This window comes from Ochotona princeps, chromosome 11 (assembly GCF_030435755.1).
Source record: "Ochotona princeps isolate mOchPri1 chromosome 11, mOchPri1.hap1, whole genome shotgun sequence".
Classification (NCBI taxonomy): Eukaryota; Metazoa; Chordata; class Mammalia; order Lagomorpha; family Ochotonidae; genus Ochotona; species Ochotona princeps.
In genome coordinates, this window is record NC_080842.1 from 40,351,725 (window position 1) to 40,369,353 (window position 17,629).

The 17,629-nt window shown below is 38.7% G+C and overlaps 1 protein-coding gene across 3 annotated transcripts in view; it reads left to right on the top strand.

The window, feature by feature from the left end:
* The window catches only part of FZD3 (frizzled class receptor 3), a 71,311-nt gene that overhangs the window by 8,648 nt on the left and 45,034 nt on the right, over positions 1-17,629 (top strand). For 2 of the 3 annotated variants that reach the window (XR_009246288.1, XM_004579092.4), the window contains exon 2: positions 2,542-3,070. Coding sequence is in view for 2 of the 3 variants with exons in the window: in XM_004579092.4 (XP_004579149.1) it covers positions 2,882-3,070 (189 nt within the window). In the remaining variant the exon portion in view is untranslated. Of the gene's footprint in view, positions 1-2,541; positions 3,071-17,270; positions 17,524-17,629 lie in introns of those variants that run through there. The other variant, XM_058670064.1, reaches the window with a different exon arrangement.

Below are 17,629 nucleotides of genomic sequence, written 5' to 3' on the forward strand. Positions count from 1 at the left end.
TGCCACTTCTGGTTTAGGAACAGTTTGTTGTTTCTTTTCAGTAAGAACCATCTCTGTGTAGCACAGGAAGTGCCTGTTAGTGCTACCATGAATTCTTTAAGTGCATTATTTTAACAACAGAGTGGTACAGATTGCTTCTTATGCAAAGTCTTTCAAATACTTACTGGCTTTTTATATATATATCCCCTTGTTGGCCTAGAAGTTTCTTGCACACTCGTAAAGTGAACACAAAGATTTGAACCTCCTGATTGCATGATTCTGTGGGATTTTCTGAATCAAGTGATTAGTGAACCCCATTTTCACAGATCACCTGAGATCACCTACAAGGAAAGGAAGAGCCTTATCAAGTTTTTAAACCAAGGGAGGTGTTGCTCAGTTACTTCAAATTCCATATGGTAGTTGTCTTTGGACCATAAGTTTGAGCTGCCTAAGTACTTCAAAAACAGATTAGTCTAAATGAAATTTTTGGAAACCTTGGTCTTATTAAATACATATCCAGTTGGGAGCAGGGTTCCCTTTAATTATTTTAGTTGCAAGCAGATGAACATGCTATATAAGCAATAAACTACAAAGACTGAACTTACCTGGATATCTTAGCACTATAATCAAAGAAAGCTTTTAACAGTTACTTGACACATGTTTAATGATATGCATAATTGTTACCATGCTGCATGGTAGTTAGCTTAAATAGGTTTTTAACTGTGGTTGATATCGGTTTCTGTTGCTAGACTTCAACATTTGTGGGACTAGCCTAAATGGGGAAAAAATATGGCAGACCACGAAGTCACAAATCTTATTGTTTCTAATTCTAGACTTCCATTTTCCGTTCTGCCATTCAAGACCATCTATAAGAGGGAGAAATTGGTAAATTTTGGTCAGATTTTACTTCTTCTAAATGGTTTTCTGCCTAATGAATGAAACATGGGCTGCAGAGATCTCAATCACTGATATGATCCAGAAATGGAAGGACAGTTTCTTTTCTTGCTTAAGCCAAATCAGATCTCAAGGTCTCAGCTGTCTTGGGTGCTAGTATTTGAGTTGTCCTGTTAACCTGGATCTCTGAGAATTTATTTTTTTATTTTTATTTAAAATTATGAATTTTATGGTATAATTCTGTAGAGTCTGGGATTCCCCCCCCACCACCACCAATTTCCACCCCCTCTCAACTGATTTTTCCCATATTGTCAGTGTCGGGGCACACTTAAATAACAGACTGATGGAATTATAACTCCTCATGAAGAACTATGCTATCATAATGATATGAGAATTTCTGAACCTGGATTTCATACCTTTTGCCAACCTGTACCCTTCATGGCACACATAAGAATATCTAATACATGTGGACAAAATGAAATAGAAGCAAAGTTAATGTCATTATTAAACCAAGTCAGTATGATAGCTGAGATTATGCTTTTTTTTTTAAATACTAGACCTGCCTTCTCTTGCACACATACTGTCCTGCCAAGATTGAGAATCACATGTGTTTTTGCCCCTAGAAAGTGAGAGATTCTGAAACTCGTGGAAATAACCAGTAATCATTCCTATTCCTGTTGTGGCTTTCTAGAGATGTTTTTGATTCTTTGTGCAGCCTAGCTATGTGTAATGGCTATCTGTTCGATAAATGTTTCTGATTCAAGGGCTAAGTCTACAGTATTAATTTTTTTGTACTATCTAAAAAAATGGTGTAGTATTACAAAAAAAAATTCAGATATATTTTCAGAACCTTCTGTGTGTCACTCATGGTTAGTAAAGTCACCACTTGTAATTCTGTAATAAAACTACTTAATGTTTGATACTGCTTCAGCATTTATAAAGTGCTTTTGAAGTATATTACTTCATAATTCACTCATTCATCCTCCTTGTTAGAGGTAGCACTGGAGTATTCAAGAAAAATTTTGGTTTATAGAAGTAAAGTGATATATATTTATTGTCATATAACTTGTAATAAGAGGCTTGAATCTGTAACTTTCTTTGGCAGATGCCTTCTGTCAAGTCAGCTAGTGCTGATTATAGCATCAGTGATTAAATCACATGCCATACATTTTAAGTTTGATGTCTTGGGTTATACTATTTAAATAAATTTTAGGCCAATAACTCATTTAGAATAGGCCAGATGTAATTTGTGACAAATGAAGAGTTGTCACCATAGACAAGAAGATAAGGCATGTGTTATTTAAGAAACTAGGGAAAGAAAATTAAAAATTTTTATAGGCTGTGTAAGAGGGACCAGGAGGCTCCAAACATAAACAAATGGAAGTGTTGGCTCCCTGATTTTATTAGTTCACAATGTTATTTGTTGAAATATTCTATTGTACCTCACAAAAATGTGAAATTTTTACATTAATCAAATTTTAATGCAGTTTAAGGATTCCTTCAGTGTACTAGAGAATAAATAATAAACAGGAAAACAATGTCTCAATGATATGTCCATGTATTTAGTTTTAGATCAGTATGATATTTCTTATCAAAGATTTTAATGCCTATTTCATAATATTTTGATAGGAAATGACTAATTTCTATTTTCAAAATAATCCTTTTCAGATAATCTAATCAAAGGAAGAAATAGCTCTTCTCCTAAGATGGAATCTGTAGTATGGGAATGTGGTTGATCAACTTGATGTGTTGGTCAGATGTGCCCTATGTAATAAAATGAAAGGAAGAGACAAGATGATGTCATTTTCCCATATTGTGAAACCAACAACAAATGCCTTTTGTGAGATCAAGCTAACAAATCTCTGACGGTGCAAGAGTGTTTAACTGTTGAAGAACTTTACAGCAAGATATTAGAAGTACTTTCAAGCTGAGACCTGCAGGTGCATAAAGATCTAAAATTTGTGTTGAGTAGGCTGATCATCCAAAATATCACTCAGATCCAGCAAAGATGGCTTTTCGTTGGATCGTCTTCTGTCTTTGGCCCTTGACCATGTTTGTGGGACATATAAATGGACACAGTTTGTTTTCTTGTGAACCTATTACCTTGAGGATGTGCCAAGATTTGCCTTATAATACTACCTTCATGCCTAATCTTCTGAATCATTATGACCAACAAACAGCAGCTTTAGCAATGGAGGTAAGGCTTCATCTCTTTTTTGATACATCATCAATAATGGCTCTTGTTTTGCTTTGATAAATAACTGGAAAAGAATGTTACTTTAGGAACTTGAGCTGTGGTTATGCATCAAGGTGAAGGAATTCATGATGGGGGAAGGGTTTGGGGTGAAGGGGGGGGAATCCCAGTACCTATGAAATTGTGTCATGTAATGCAATGTAATTAATGAATAAATGAATATTAAAGAAAAAAAAAAAGAATGTTACTTTAACTTACACATGTTAAAATTTGTATGTTTTGCTTCATGCTTTAATAGAGTGAAGGATTCTTATTTGGGGAATGCTAAATTTATTTTCTATTTGACTTCTTAATTTTCATTATAGATGTGAAGGGATGAGGATTGCAGACCCATGTGGACCACTGGTAGGGATGAAGAGGCTGTGGAGGGGGAGAAATAGGTGTATAACACTCCTTGTTTAGATACTCTTACAAAGCAAAAATTTAAACACTGAAATGTAAGAGATGGTCATTCAGAAATTAAATACCTCCTGTTTTTTTGTGTAGTAGATAAACAAAATAATATGAATCAATTATTTTATTAAGTTCTAAATATGTGTTTTAAAAAACGAGTTTTTTCTCCAACATTTAGGCTTATACTATGTAAATTTTCTTGAATACTTAGGATGACTTCCTGGTTGTCTTGTGTTCATATCAACTTAAGAATAACTCCCAAGGAATTATCCTGTGCCTGTATAGTGTGTGTGTGTGTGTGTAGGAACTAGAAGGCAGTAAGCATTGATTGTAAGGAACACACATTTGAGGGCTGAACAGCCTGGGTTTCAATTCTAGCTCTGGCAGGAGCTGTCTTACTCTGGACAAGTTATGTAAACTTTTTTCACTGTAGTTTCTTTGCTTGTAAAATAGAGCCAGTAGTCACACAGGGTTTTGCAAGTTCAAAATGAAGGAACGAGTATATGTACTTGGCACATAGTAAGCATTCTATAAGTGATAACTTATGCTGTTTACGTCTACATCTTCCTATCAGTGTAATTTTATGATATGGTAAAATGGTTTGTACTTTAATCCATTTTTACAGTGCTTTCAACAAATGGAAACATGCATGTTTTAGAATGCTGCTTTTGAGAATAAAATTCAAAGGTTCATTGCTCTGAAGTTAAAGCCATAAGTCTAGGGAATTTGTATAAGAGTATTTTACATTTATTTTGAAATGTTGAGGTGGCAGCTTATATACAAAAATATCTGAAAATGCTATTGAGATTGAACAAGGCGTTTTTCTGCTCTGCCTTTAACTATACAAGATCTGCGTGGTAAAGAGGGAAATTTAGTATAGACTCTATACTAGGGTATATGAAAATGAGAATTAGTTTTTGAGTTGGTTTTAAACATAATAACTTTTGTTATGTACTGAAGTTACTTCCTCAAAAAATTGAACTAGAGATAGAATTATTTCTATTATTATGATTTCTAATTCCTTTGGAAGGCAAATAGGGTTTAAGAAACTAGTCCTTAAGATCTTTGTACTGACTTGCTTTATCTTTTTTTTTTTTGAGATTTATTTATTTTTATTGGAAAGTCAGATTTACAGAGGAAGCGATTCATACCCCAAGTGGCCACAACGACACTAATTTATCAGGGCTGGTTTAAGTTCTGACAGCTCCACTTCAAATCCAGTTCCCTGTCAGTGCACCTGGGAAGGCAGCAGAAGATGGTTCAAGTCCCTGGGCTCTGTGCCCCGAGAGATCTCGAGGGAATCCTAGGGTTCTGGCTTTGTCCTTGTCTAGTCTGGGACATTGTGGTCATTAAGGATTGAACCTACAGATGGAAGATCTTCGTTCTCCCTCTCTGTATACATATGCAGAGAGTGGAGAGTGAGAGACAGAGAGAGAGAAAAGGAAGGAAAGAAGCAAGGCAGAGAGAGAGAAAGAAAAGAAGGAAGGAAGGAAAAGAAGAAAATTTTACAAAATAAGTTTTGGTTCGTTTTCTTAACATTCCTGAGCCTTGTTTTCCTTCATTTGTGAAAAGACAGTAATTATGAAAATACTGCACAGGGTAGGAAGAGAGACTCACATAATGGATAGTACAGAGTAGCTGAAGCACAAATGCTAATTTTATCTCCAATTGGACTTTATCTAGAGAGACATACTAACAAGATGATATATTAACTTCAAATGAACTTGTATCTTTAGTTGTATTATCCTGGTGGGCTCTGTCTACCCTCTTGTCTGATTGATAACCAACCCCAAAGAATCTTTTTTTTTTTGTAATGTGATATTTGTTGCAATCTTTTCAGTTTAAGACTTTCTAAGGAGATCATCTAAGTGGGAAATAGTTTTTGGAGAAGGCTCTAGTGACTTAATGTAATGTTGCTGATGGCTGGTTATTGCATCATTGCTGTATCAGGATGGTGATGCCACTGACAGACTCATCAGATAGTAAGTACGAGGGTGTATAACTCCCGTAGTAGCAAAGGACAGGAAAGCTCCTTAGACAATGTAACATGGACAAAACTGCTAATGGCACTTCCACTTTCACACTTCTGTCCCTCAGCTGATCCAGGAGTTTTGAATATGTGTGCCAGGTTTTACCAGGAAGAAGTAATTGGAGTAGACAGTCCTGGCACATTCAGGAGTGTTCAGTGTGAGACTAAATAAGAAACTATTGAAATATGATTTCCTGGGTGTAGCCTCTTCGGGAGGCGCAGACTTTTGAGTCCACCTAGAGTCCTTTCCTCTACTTATGCTTGTTGAGTTAAAATGAGTCCTTGAAACGGAATGGTTTATGACAGTAAGCTAGAGATGCCAAGGATGAGAGAAATGAAGATTCTGAACTATGTGATGTATTAATTTTCATCTTATTTGGAAAATAGAGATCTTCCTTTGTTGATTGACTCCCTAAATGCTCACATGTGGGAGTGGGCCAAGCTGACACAAGAAGCCTGAAACTCAATCCAGAAGTCTGAAACTCAGTTAAGTAGTGGGTATTCCACTACTTGAGCTGTGTCAACTGCTGCCTCCCAGATGTGCATTTGTCAAGAGGCTGGAATTGGAAATGTAGCTGGGACTCAAACTCAAGCACTTGTTTATGCGTTATGAGATGTGGGTGTTTTAAGCAAAGTCTTAGCTGCTGTGCCAAACACTCCAGGCTACTTTAAATTGGATTATTCATAATCAAAAAATTGAATATCTCTTATGTAGAGAGGACTCTAATTAAGCGCTTTCATTGAAACTGGAACATGTTTAAATAAAGTGTAAACCCATTGAGTTAGGAAAGAAAAAGAAAGACCATGTTACTGTGTTAATATTTCTGTCCTTGCTTTCCAAAGCATACGTATCTGTACACCAGTTGACATGCTAAATATTTTGAAGTTTTCAACTTGATATTTCTGTTTTTATGCTGGTTATGAGTAAGTTTAGATAGAGAAAAAAATTCCTCATTTCTGAGACTTTGAAAAAGTTACTTATTGAGAGAGTAAGAATAAGCTTACATCCACTGATCGTTCCCTAAATGCCCACAGTGACTGCCCAGGACTGGGGCCAGGCCAGTCAATAGCTTGTGCCAGGAACTCAATCCAAGTCTCCCTTGTAGGCGACAGGAATCCAATTACTCAAGCTATTGTCACTGTTTTTCAGAATCTGCTGTAGCAGGAAGTTGTCGTCAGGAACTGGAGGCTGCTATTAAACTGGGGTGCTGCAATACAGATTGTGAACATCTTAAACAATAGGTTAAATTCTTGCCTCATATTTCTGAATTTTCCAAACCATATTTAGCTAAGTTGGAAACAGTCCAAGATGGGAATGATAGTAAGTTGTCAGTAACTGTTTTTTACTGAACCACCTACAATCTAGGTAATAAAAGAGATACGGTACATACCTGAGCCATCACCTTCTGTTTGCCAGGATGTGCCTTATCAGGAAGCTGGCATTAGATATGGAAACTGTGACACAAACTCACGCACTCTGGTGTGAAAAGCAGGTGCCCAAAATGCCTCTCCTCTCTGTCTTTCACATGCTGAAGCCAGTAAGATTAAAGCTGATTAAATTCAGTTTCGAATTGGAGTAGAGACAGTAGGATGTGTGCCTCATAGATGGTGTAAACTATTCCTGCTAAAAACCATATATCTGGTTGTTCATTTTGCTTGTAGTGTTAACAGCCATTGACCTTTTATTTTAAAGATTTTTTTTAATTGCAAAGTTGGATATACAAAGGGGAGGTGAGACAGAGGAAGATCTTCCATCCAATCACTCACTCCCCAAGTGGCCTCAATGGCCAGAACTGTGCCAATCTGAAGCCAGGAGCCAGGAGCTTCTTCCGGGTCTCCCATGTGGGTGCAGGGTCCCAAGTCTTTGGGCTGTTCTCTACTGCTCTCCCAGGCCACAAGCAGGGAGCTGGATGGGAAGCAGGACTGCCAGGATTAGAACCAGAGTGCATTTGGGATCCTGGTGCATGGAAGGCAAGGACTTTAGCTGCTAGGCTACCACACTGGCTGCCATTGATCATTTTTTAGCTCAGTAACTTTATTGGTGGTTTGCAGAATGGTCGTATTCTATCACTTCTCTAGAATGTTCTAATCAGTTATTGGATTACTCTCATGTACAGTTAATACTCATTTAAAAAAAAAGACAGAATATGGGACAGACATTTGTTGCAGCAGCTTAAGTCACTGGTTGGGAATCTTGCATCCCTCTCAGAGGGCCTGGCTCGAGCTCTGGACGCCCTGTTTCCCGCCTGTCTTCTTCCTTATGCACATGCTGGAAGGTAGCAGAGGATGACCCATGTGCTCGGTCCTTGCCACCCACAGTGTTAGACTCAGATGGACATTCAGGTACCTGGGTTTGGCCTGATCCAGCTCTAGCGGTTGTGGGCATTTATGGAGTGAACCAAAGGGAAAGAAATCTTCCTCTCTGCCTTTTAAAGTAAGTAAACAAAAAATATTTTGAAAGAATAAATTTCTCTATTAATTATCAGAATAAGGCACTAATACCCAAACATTCTCCAAAGGCAGCCAGTGACTTTTCAAATTTCATTATAAACTCAAATTTCTCACATATTTACTGAGCTTTTAATTTATTGTAATCATTATTGTTTTGGGGGCTCAAAATGTAGTGAGAACTTCTACATCGTAGTTTCTGATTAAGTTTTATCCACTCTGTAATGCTTTGAATCATCAATTTATTTAGGCTTCTTTTTGTTGGAAATGATAATTTGAGATCCTTATCTGGGAGTCAGGTTTAGTCATTTTTAGGGCTTTTCATGATCATAGCTAGAAAAAAAAGTTTTCTTTTTCTTTCTTTTCTTTCTTTCTTTTTTTTTTTTAAGAGAAAAACCATTGAGGTTAGCATTGTGGTGTAGCAAATGAAGCTGCTGCCTGTGACACCACCACCCCATAGGGGCACTGATTCAAGTCTGATTGCACCCTTTCCTATCAAACACCCTGCTAATGTGCCTGAGAAGACCATGTACCCATGTGGGACACTCAGATGAAGTTCCTGGATGCTGGCTTTCGCCTGGCCCAAACCCAGCCATTGTGAACATTTGAGTAGTGATGCAAAGAGTGGGAGGTATCTTTTTCTCTGGCTTTTTCAATTTTTTTTTTTTTTTGAGGAAAACTATGATGGGTTTTTATTGATGCACTCAATTTAAACATATTGTTGGGACTGGCACTGTGGCATAGTGGTTAAAGCTGCTGTCCCATATGGATGCTGATTGGAGTTATGGCTGCTCCACTTCCGATCCAGTTCTCTGCTAATGGCCTGGAAAAGCAGCAGAAAATGGCTCAAGGGTTTGAGCCTTTGCACCCATGTAGGAGACCCGGATGACGCTCCTAACTTTTACTTGGCCCAGTCCCCGATGTTGGCAGCCACCTGGGGAATGAACCAGCAGATGAAAAAAAATCTCTCTTAATACATAGGTTTTTTTGTAACAAAATATTACTGGGTTTTTATTAACATGTAAATCGTTTTTTTTTTCTCAAAATCACCTATCTACTATATAATACACATAAAATAACCTTACAATTGCCTGTGAATGACGATCACAACACCAACCAAAGATTTTTTTTCTTGGCTACATAAAATATAATTGAAAGATGTAAATCAAACCACATTTTTTTCTTTCTCGAAAAACATGTATTGCTTCTCGGGCTTTTGGCTAAGATCAAGTGAAAAAAATTGTGTTTCGACATTGAAAAAATTTTGAACTAAACCTAATAATATTGACTTGTGTTATTTATTCCAAGAATACTACTTGTAACTCAGTGTTCCAGTTGTGTCTTTACTAACAAAAAAGTTGAACTCCCCGTGGCAGTAATAATTTATAGTAAGTCTGGTACCAACAGTGGAAAGAATTTGTTTAAAAAATGGTACAAAAATCATTTTGGATTTAGTATAGTACATTTTGCAATTTAGTACATTACAGAAAAGAATTTAGGCACAGGTTTATAATTCTGTATATACACACTAGAGAGAGTCTGCAAGTACCCATAGTGTTTCTTCTCTTACACTGAAACTTTATCATACAAGACATTGTGTAAAGTGTTACAATAATGATAGCAGTATTAATGCCAATATGACAGTTGAAAACCATGTACGATTTCTTTGCACTTTTTATGTCCTCTAGGGAATGAAATTATTGTGGTGTACAGATTGGGTTGAAGGCCAGTCAGGAAAAGCCACCTTTCCTGCTAGGACAGGAGGTGAACTGAGTAGTGCTGGATCATGGACCCCCTGGTATGCACGAAATCTGGCATTGGGAGAGGTTCTGATGGAGGAGCCTGGGCAGCTCCTCTGGCAGGACACAGACCCTGCAGGTAAGCGCAAGAAGCATGAAAGGAAACAGCCCAGAACAGGCTGTGGAAAGTGGGAACACTTGCATACATTTGGCATGGGTTGGGAGCAGACCAGGCTGAATCAGTTCACGTCATCCACTGGTGAATCAGCCCAGAACAGAGTGTGGGTCGAGCCAGGTTTGGTCACGACAAAAACCAGCGCACATTACGGAATGCCAAGGTGAGGTTACCTGTGCCGGATGTGACCACAGCGCCCAACAGCTACTCCCACTGGAAAGCGTGAGCTGGGATGGGGACAAACCAGATTAAGCAGGGCTACAACAACACCTGTGCGCCTCATGTGGCCTGGATCAGGGAAAAGCCAGGCTGGGTTGATTGTTCCTACTGGTGCAAACTACTATTAGAGTGGGTGAGGATTGTTTGGGCTTAGCCACAGCATCAGATGGCAGAAGCTGGCACTGGGGACTAATTCTGTCAAGTTAAACCACAGAACCACCTGGAGAGTGCACAATCCAGGAGTGGGAATGGCCTGGGAGGGAAATAGTGGGCTTCTCCCTCTTAGGTTACCACTCCCACTGGAGGGCATGAAAACTAGGACAGGGGCTGGGGTGGCTAGACAGAGAGGCATCCAGCAACATCAGTAAGGGCTGGATGGTTGAGCTGGTTAGATGGAACTAGGCTTTAATGCACATTGACATGTCTGAGAGCCGAATGGAATGTGGGACAGACTGGACAAGTCTGCTACACATACTGGCAAACCAGGGTAGGGGGCGAGCCTGGTGGGGGTTATTGTAGGTCACTCTGACTAGGCTGCAGCTCCCACTGGTTTGTATGAGGGCCGAGTATGTGCTGGGCAGAACCAGGCTGGACTGCCACACCCATTGGTTCCAATGGAAGGTAATGCTGGAAACAGAACCAACCCAACAATTGAAATGACCGGCAGATCGGGGTGATGGACTGTGCTGGGCCCTGTACTTGCTAGTGCACACAAGAATCTGGTCTGGGAACACCTTAGACAAAGTTTCTTTGGGGATCTCCCCAATTGAACTGCCGGACTCAGAACCCTAACTGTGAAAAGACAGAGGACAGGACAAGTCAATCAACCACCTCAGCTATATGTTTGCAGTGAAAAAATGGGCAGACGGAGACTCTATGATAGACTATGTCAATCAATGGATTCTTCAACGACCTCATTGTGCTTGGAGTGGTGAGATATTGGCAGCAATTCAGAACTGTTGAACTATCAAAACCACTTGAGCAAGACCCTCGGAGCATGCTTCACATCAGGGACCTGGGGTGGGTGGGAGACTGGGTGGGGCTTCTCCCTTAAAATTCCCCTTTACCTCTGATATATGAAGAAAACAATATGGAAATAATAGTCTTACGCATTTTCCTGTAGCCCTTGAACCTTTTTACCCTAATTAACTATGCACAGATTTGTCAAAAATATAATAAAAAAAATATTGTGGTATAAAGTCAGTTAACTGGTGTTTTTCTGTATGGTTTAACTCATTGCACATTTAGGTTTATATGTTTCATTTAGGTTTTGAGGAATGACTTACGTTTTTATTTAAACTTACAGTGTAATCGTGTTTTTAAGTTTATATTTAAAAAAAAGGTACAGTTAGGGTTTTGTACTTTCTATCCTTCTCACCTCTACCTTGGTTCTTTCCTTCCCTTTAAAAATAACCATATTTAAGATTTGTTTATTTGAAAGATGGAGATGGAGAGAGAAAGAGAGAGCTCTCATCTGTTGGTTCATTCTAGAACAACCACAGCAGGGCTAGGCCAGGCCAAAGCTGGAAGGCAGGAAGTTAGTCGGGATTTCCTAGCTGGTGGTAGAGCCCCAACCCCGTGAGCCGCCACCTGCTGCCTCCTAGGTTGAGTCAGGAGTGGAGACACAGCTCAAACCCAGGCACTCTAATGTGAGAAACAGGCCTCTCAAGTAGTGTCTTAACCACTATACCAAATGCCACGCCCCCTAAAAATTTTTTAAAAACTTTCCATTGAAAATTATATCATTAATAAAAACGTTTAAAGAATGTGTGTTTATTTTTTTCTATAGTGTTAAGCTGTTCATTTTCTGAACCTTAATATTTTTTTCACTTAACAGTTGTGGATCAGAATAAATTGTTCTGAAGCTTCTACTTGAATGATAAATTTGATCCAGAAGTACCAGGGACATAGTAAACTAAAACCTGGCTTGATGTGTAAGTAGATTGTAATTGAAATTAGGAATGTGCTGTTTCAGCTAAGCAGCCAGGCTTTAATCAATGATAAGGGCTGCCACATTGTACCCCAAAAGGCACAGTGTACCAGCCAGGTGATCTTCACATTAGTTCTGGTCTTTCTGATTTATAGATGTGACTCAAATTGTAAGTAGGGGATGAAGCATTGGGAACCATTGTTTGAAATGCAGGCTGGTTCTTCAGTCTTTTTGTTGTTGGTCAGTTTAATTTTGCTTAGTTTTATAAGCAAAAGAAGCAGCAGCATTTGGAATAATTGTTAGTCTGAAATGCTGCCTAGTTCTGGAAATCTTTGTGTTCTCACTCAAGTAGACTAGTTTTTCAGCACAAATAACCTGATATTCTGTAATAGTGTTTGTGGGTAAACTTCATTTAAAAACAAGTTTTAACTTGTAAAATATAACCAAAGTTGCAGTTCTATCCCCAGAACCTTCTCATCTTCCAAGATTGAAACCCTATGCTTCCCATTCTCTTCTCCCTCAGTCCCTGCCAGTTGCCATTTTACTTCCCAAACCTTTGAATTTAACTACTAAGTATGTCATGCAAGAGGAATCATGGTGTTTGTGACTAATATGTTTCACTTAGGGTATATTTACGGTTATTCACAGAATTTTATTTTCATGCATATGCATGCATGTGTATGCACACACATGAACACACATCACTTTCTGTTTATTCATGAGTAGATACTTGGATTGTGACTATTATTAATTATGCTGCTATGAACATGGCTGTCCAATCTGTTTGAATCCCTGCTTTCACTTCTTATTGAGTGTATTCTTAGTGTTTTTTTGAGCTACTCAGTCTGTACTATACATTTTTCCATATTGGCTGCACTCACACATTCCTCTGGCACTTGCTGTTTTCTCTCTTGTTTGGTTTTTTGGTTAATAACCTTCATAGTGATATAAAATGGTTCTCATTTTCTGTAACACTTTTTGTTGTTGTTTTGTTTTGTTTTGTTTTTATTGAAAAGTCAGAAGAGGAGAGGCAGAGAGGAAGATCTTCCGGCCACTGAGTCACTCTCCTTAGAGTTGGGGTTGAGCTAATCTGAAACCAAGAGCCATGAACCTCCCCTGACTCTCCAGGGTGGGCGCAGGATCCCACCAAAGCATTGAGCCATCCTCTTCTGCTGTCCCAGGCCACAAACAGGGAGCTGGATGGGAAGTGGAGCAGCAGGGACACAAACTGGTACCCATATGGGATCCTGGTGCATGCAAGGTGAAGACTTTAGTCACTAGGCTACTGAACCAGGCCTCGAAGTCCGGCGCAGGAGCCTAGCAGCTAACATCCTCACCTTGTATGTGCTGAGATCCCATATGGGCACTGGTTCTAATCCCAACAGCCCTGCTTCCCATCCAGTTCCCTGCTTGTGGTCTGGGAAGCAGTTGAAAGCCCAGAGCCTTGGGACCCTGCACCCACATGGGAGACCTGGAAAAGGCTCCTGGCTCCTAGCTTTGGATTGGCATAGCACTGGCCATTGCGGCCACTTGTGGAGTGAATCAACGGATGGAAGATCTTCTGTCTCTCCTCCTCTCTGTATATCTGACTTTTCAATAAAAATGAAATAAATCTTTTTAAAATGTATATGTATATTATTATTTTTTAATTGAAAAAGCAGATTTACAGAAAGAAGGAGAGACAGAAAGAACTTCCATCTGCTAGGTCACTCCCCGAGTGGCCACAACGGCCTTGGCCATCTCTTTAAAAATAAAATCATTTTTCATGTATTTGAAAGAGAGTCTGGCGCTGCCTGTGGCAGTAACATCCCTTATCAGCTTTGATGGGAGACCCAGATGCTCCAGTTGTGATGCAGCTTCCTAACAATGCACCTGGGAAGGCAGTGGATGTTGGGCGAAGTGCTTGGTCCCCAGTGAGAGACCAGGAAAGACTCTAGGCTTCCGACTTCCAGCTGGGATAGTCCCAGCCTGCTGCAGCCGGTTGAGGAGTAAACCAGCAGATGGAAGGTCTCTCCGTTCCCCTCTCTCTGTAATTGTGCCTTTCAAATAAATAGAAAGGTAAATTTTTAAAAGAAAAAGAGGACACATCAGCAGGATTCTGGACTAACTGCAGAGCAACACTGTAATGTGGAATGCAAATGTTCCAAACAATAGCTTAACGCACTGTGCCACAACTCCTGCCCCAATCACTGGTGAGTTTGATATGTAGTTTTTCTTCATTCATCCTCTGTTCATAAACATCTGGGTTCTTTCCTGTCTTTTGCTATTACAAATAACACGCCAGGTGTAATTTCATGTTTTTAGTCATGTATTCTTGGATAGGGTGCTAGTGTTACAAAGGTGTGTGTTGCTTATGTAATACTGCCACACCTTTACCCAGAGTTTGTTCCATTTTGCATTCTCACTGGCAATGTAGGGGAACAGCTGTACTAATAGAATAGGTTGTGGTTTTTTTTTTTGTTGTTGTTGTTTTGGTTTTAAGCCACTCAAACAATATTAAAAAACTGGTGTGTTGGGGATCTTCAGCACCAGCTGTACAGACTGCTTCACAACTACTGACATATGTGAGTCATCATATGAGAATATTTGAGAAAATTCCTCATGGAAATACATGGTACGAAAGGTTTATGCGTGGGTTTCAATTTTTTTCCATTAAAATAAACCTCTTTCAATTGCATTTTTTCCACATACTTTTTGGGTAAAAATGATATTTGGACGAGGAAGACTTCAAGCCCAAGTATTGTTACTTGTCTGTGTGACAATGCCGAAGTATAATGTCTTTGTGTCATAAGAGCAGAATTGCTTATAAGGAACAAGTGAGGTAGGTGAAAATTGCTGTTTAAAACATCATGGCCAAAAAAATCCAAGTTGGCTCCTGCTGAATCTCATGGCCTCTGCACTTGGAGCAGTTCTGTTCTCCACAGTAGCACAGAACTCAGCATTCAGGGATCATGCCAAGTCTGTGATGCTATGTCTAGAAGGTCCTTCTAGTAGCCTTTTTGGTGAAAATCTCGTTCAGCATTCAGGGCTTGGCTTGGATGTTAGTTGTGAAGCCTGGGATGTCCAGAAGTTAGTGACTGTCTCTTCCATTCTTTCCAGTATTTTCTGTTTGTGCCTCTGTTTTAATGTATATGTTATAATTATTTACATTTTTGTTCCTCCTAGAATTTTAACTCCTTTAATGAAACAGGGTTATGTCTGCTACTAATGTAATTGCTAAATAAATAACTGCTGGGCCTAGCGTGATAGTGTAGTGGTTAAAGTCCTCGCCTTGACTGCGCCAGGATCCCATATGGTCACCAGTTCTAATCCCGGTGGCCCTGCTTCCCATCCAGCTCCCTGCTTGTGGCCCAAAGCCATGGATCCTGCACCCGCATGGGACCCAGAAGAAGCTCCTGGCTCCTGGCTTTGGATTGGCTCAGCTCCAGCCGTTGCCACTTGGGGAGTGAACCATCAGACAGAAGATCTTCCTCTCTGTCTCTTCCTCTCTATATATCTGACTTTCCAATGAAAATAAATAAATCTTAAAAAAAATAACTGCTAAATAGATTTTTTAAATAATGAATGAACTTTCTAACATAAATCTCTTGGAGGTGGTAATAGTCATGATTACTGAGGTAGTTCTGTGCCTTTCTCTTAATCTTCTGGAGTTGTGCCTGGCAGGGATGGTGACAGGAATCCCAGTATTAAAATTACCATATAACTTGAGAGCTCTGGCATTTTATTTTCCTCTGAATTTAATTTAATTTTTATTTTTTGGTTAAAGTGACTTGAAACTTTCAGTGTTATGTGTTTGCATCTCTAGGTGGTATGATTAATAAAACAAAATAATATTTCTCCCAATCCTAAGCCTGCTTTTATCTGAATTTTCTTCAACTTTGCTTGTCAAAATATCATTGTACATGATTCACTGTGGAGTTTAAAATGGTCAGGGAAGGGGAGTCAATGAAAAACATATATGATATCATCCTGGTTTTGTGGAAAAATATGCATGTTTATGTGGAGTAAGTGATCTTTCACCAAGGCCAACTGGTTATTCCTGAATTAGCAATTTTATGTGTAGTTTTGTTTGTTCTTCATCTAAAGTTTGTATTTTCTCATTTCTCTGGAAGAAATGCATTATTATTTTAAAGTAAATGGTGAAGAAACTTTTAAAATTAATTAAAAATATTAGCTGTCCTGTTTTATCCAGCTACCAATGCAAAACTTAAGGCTTAGTATTTATTGCATAGATTCTGGTTGAATGACTGCACTGTAAACAAGAAGTTGGTGACGTTTCCACAAGAAAGGATGTTCTAAGATGATGGGGAGGGCATCAAGGAAGGTTTGTAGTTGCAGGTGGTATTTGAATGGACCGTGAGAGACAATTTTAGGTGGTGGTTGAAGCTTTAAGACAATAGAATAACATGTACACAATAATTATTAGCATTTTGTGGACAGCTCTTTAAGAAAATGAAATTTATTATGTTTGTACTTTGAATGTTTTTGTCCTTCGAGTTTGTGCATTATACAGCAGATTCGCTTTCCTTTTTGTTCAGGTTAATAATAAGGTGGCTTTGCCTAAATCAACAACATTCTAGTGCAGCAGCTTGAGAAGGCTGTGAGTGGGGAAACCAGCCAGGCACTAAGAAACTTCTAAATTGAAAAATATACATACACATGGTGGAGAATATATGACACTTAGTCATTTCTGACTTCAGAAACTTTGGAGTGTTTAGTTTCTTTGTGTGACAGATTGTTTCAGAGGAATACCTCAAAATGCTTTAGATTATTAAATATAGTAGAATTTTATTTCTAAAGACAGACTGTAACTTAGGACTGTTCGTGATATTGAAAATGTTAAGAGTTTACTTTGCAAAGAAAAGTCCAGTTTACCGACGGCTCTGGGAACTCCAGTTTGACTTGAGGATGAAGATGTTCCTGTGACAATGACAGATTTCTGTAGCCAACTTCTTGAAACTCTCATTCTGTTATAGGGCATTTTTTTTTAAAAAAAATTAAGATTTGCAAAAAATAAGTCTGTTTTATGTTATTACAAATCTAAAGATCATTTTTTAAAAATCCAAAATCTTAAACTTTTAAACCTTATCTCACTAGGAATTTTATTGTTACAGAAATGAGATATTTAGAGGATCTTATTTTTAATAACTTAAATTCTTCTAAGAAGTTGTTTTTGGGAAGTTTCTTATTCAAATTTACACCTGAGATGGCTATGAATACTGTTCCTTAATTTTCAAAACAGTTTTACATGTAGTTTCACATTTAGTGAATATAACCATAATATTCCCAAACTCCTTAGGTGCAGTTTCTATGGTTACCAGATCCTTTGTAGAGGGACAAAGGTTGGAATTCTGATTCTCTTGAGTCAGATTTTGGCCTTTGACTCTGTCCTCTTTTTCACATCCCTTGCTCAGCTTGGGCTGTTGCTATGCTTGAAGGCTTGTCAGCTAGCAGGTTCCTATGGTAACGGGAATGGAAATTTGAAAGAAGAGAGGGAATGAGAATACAAAGGCTTGGTTGATTTGAATTTGAACAAAGAATGGAAGGTTCCATGTTGTGCACCTTTGTT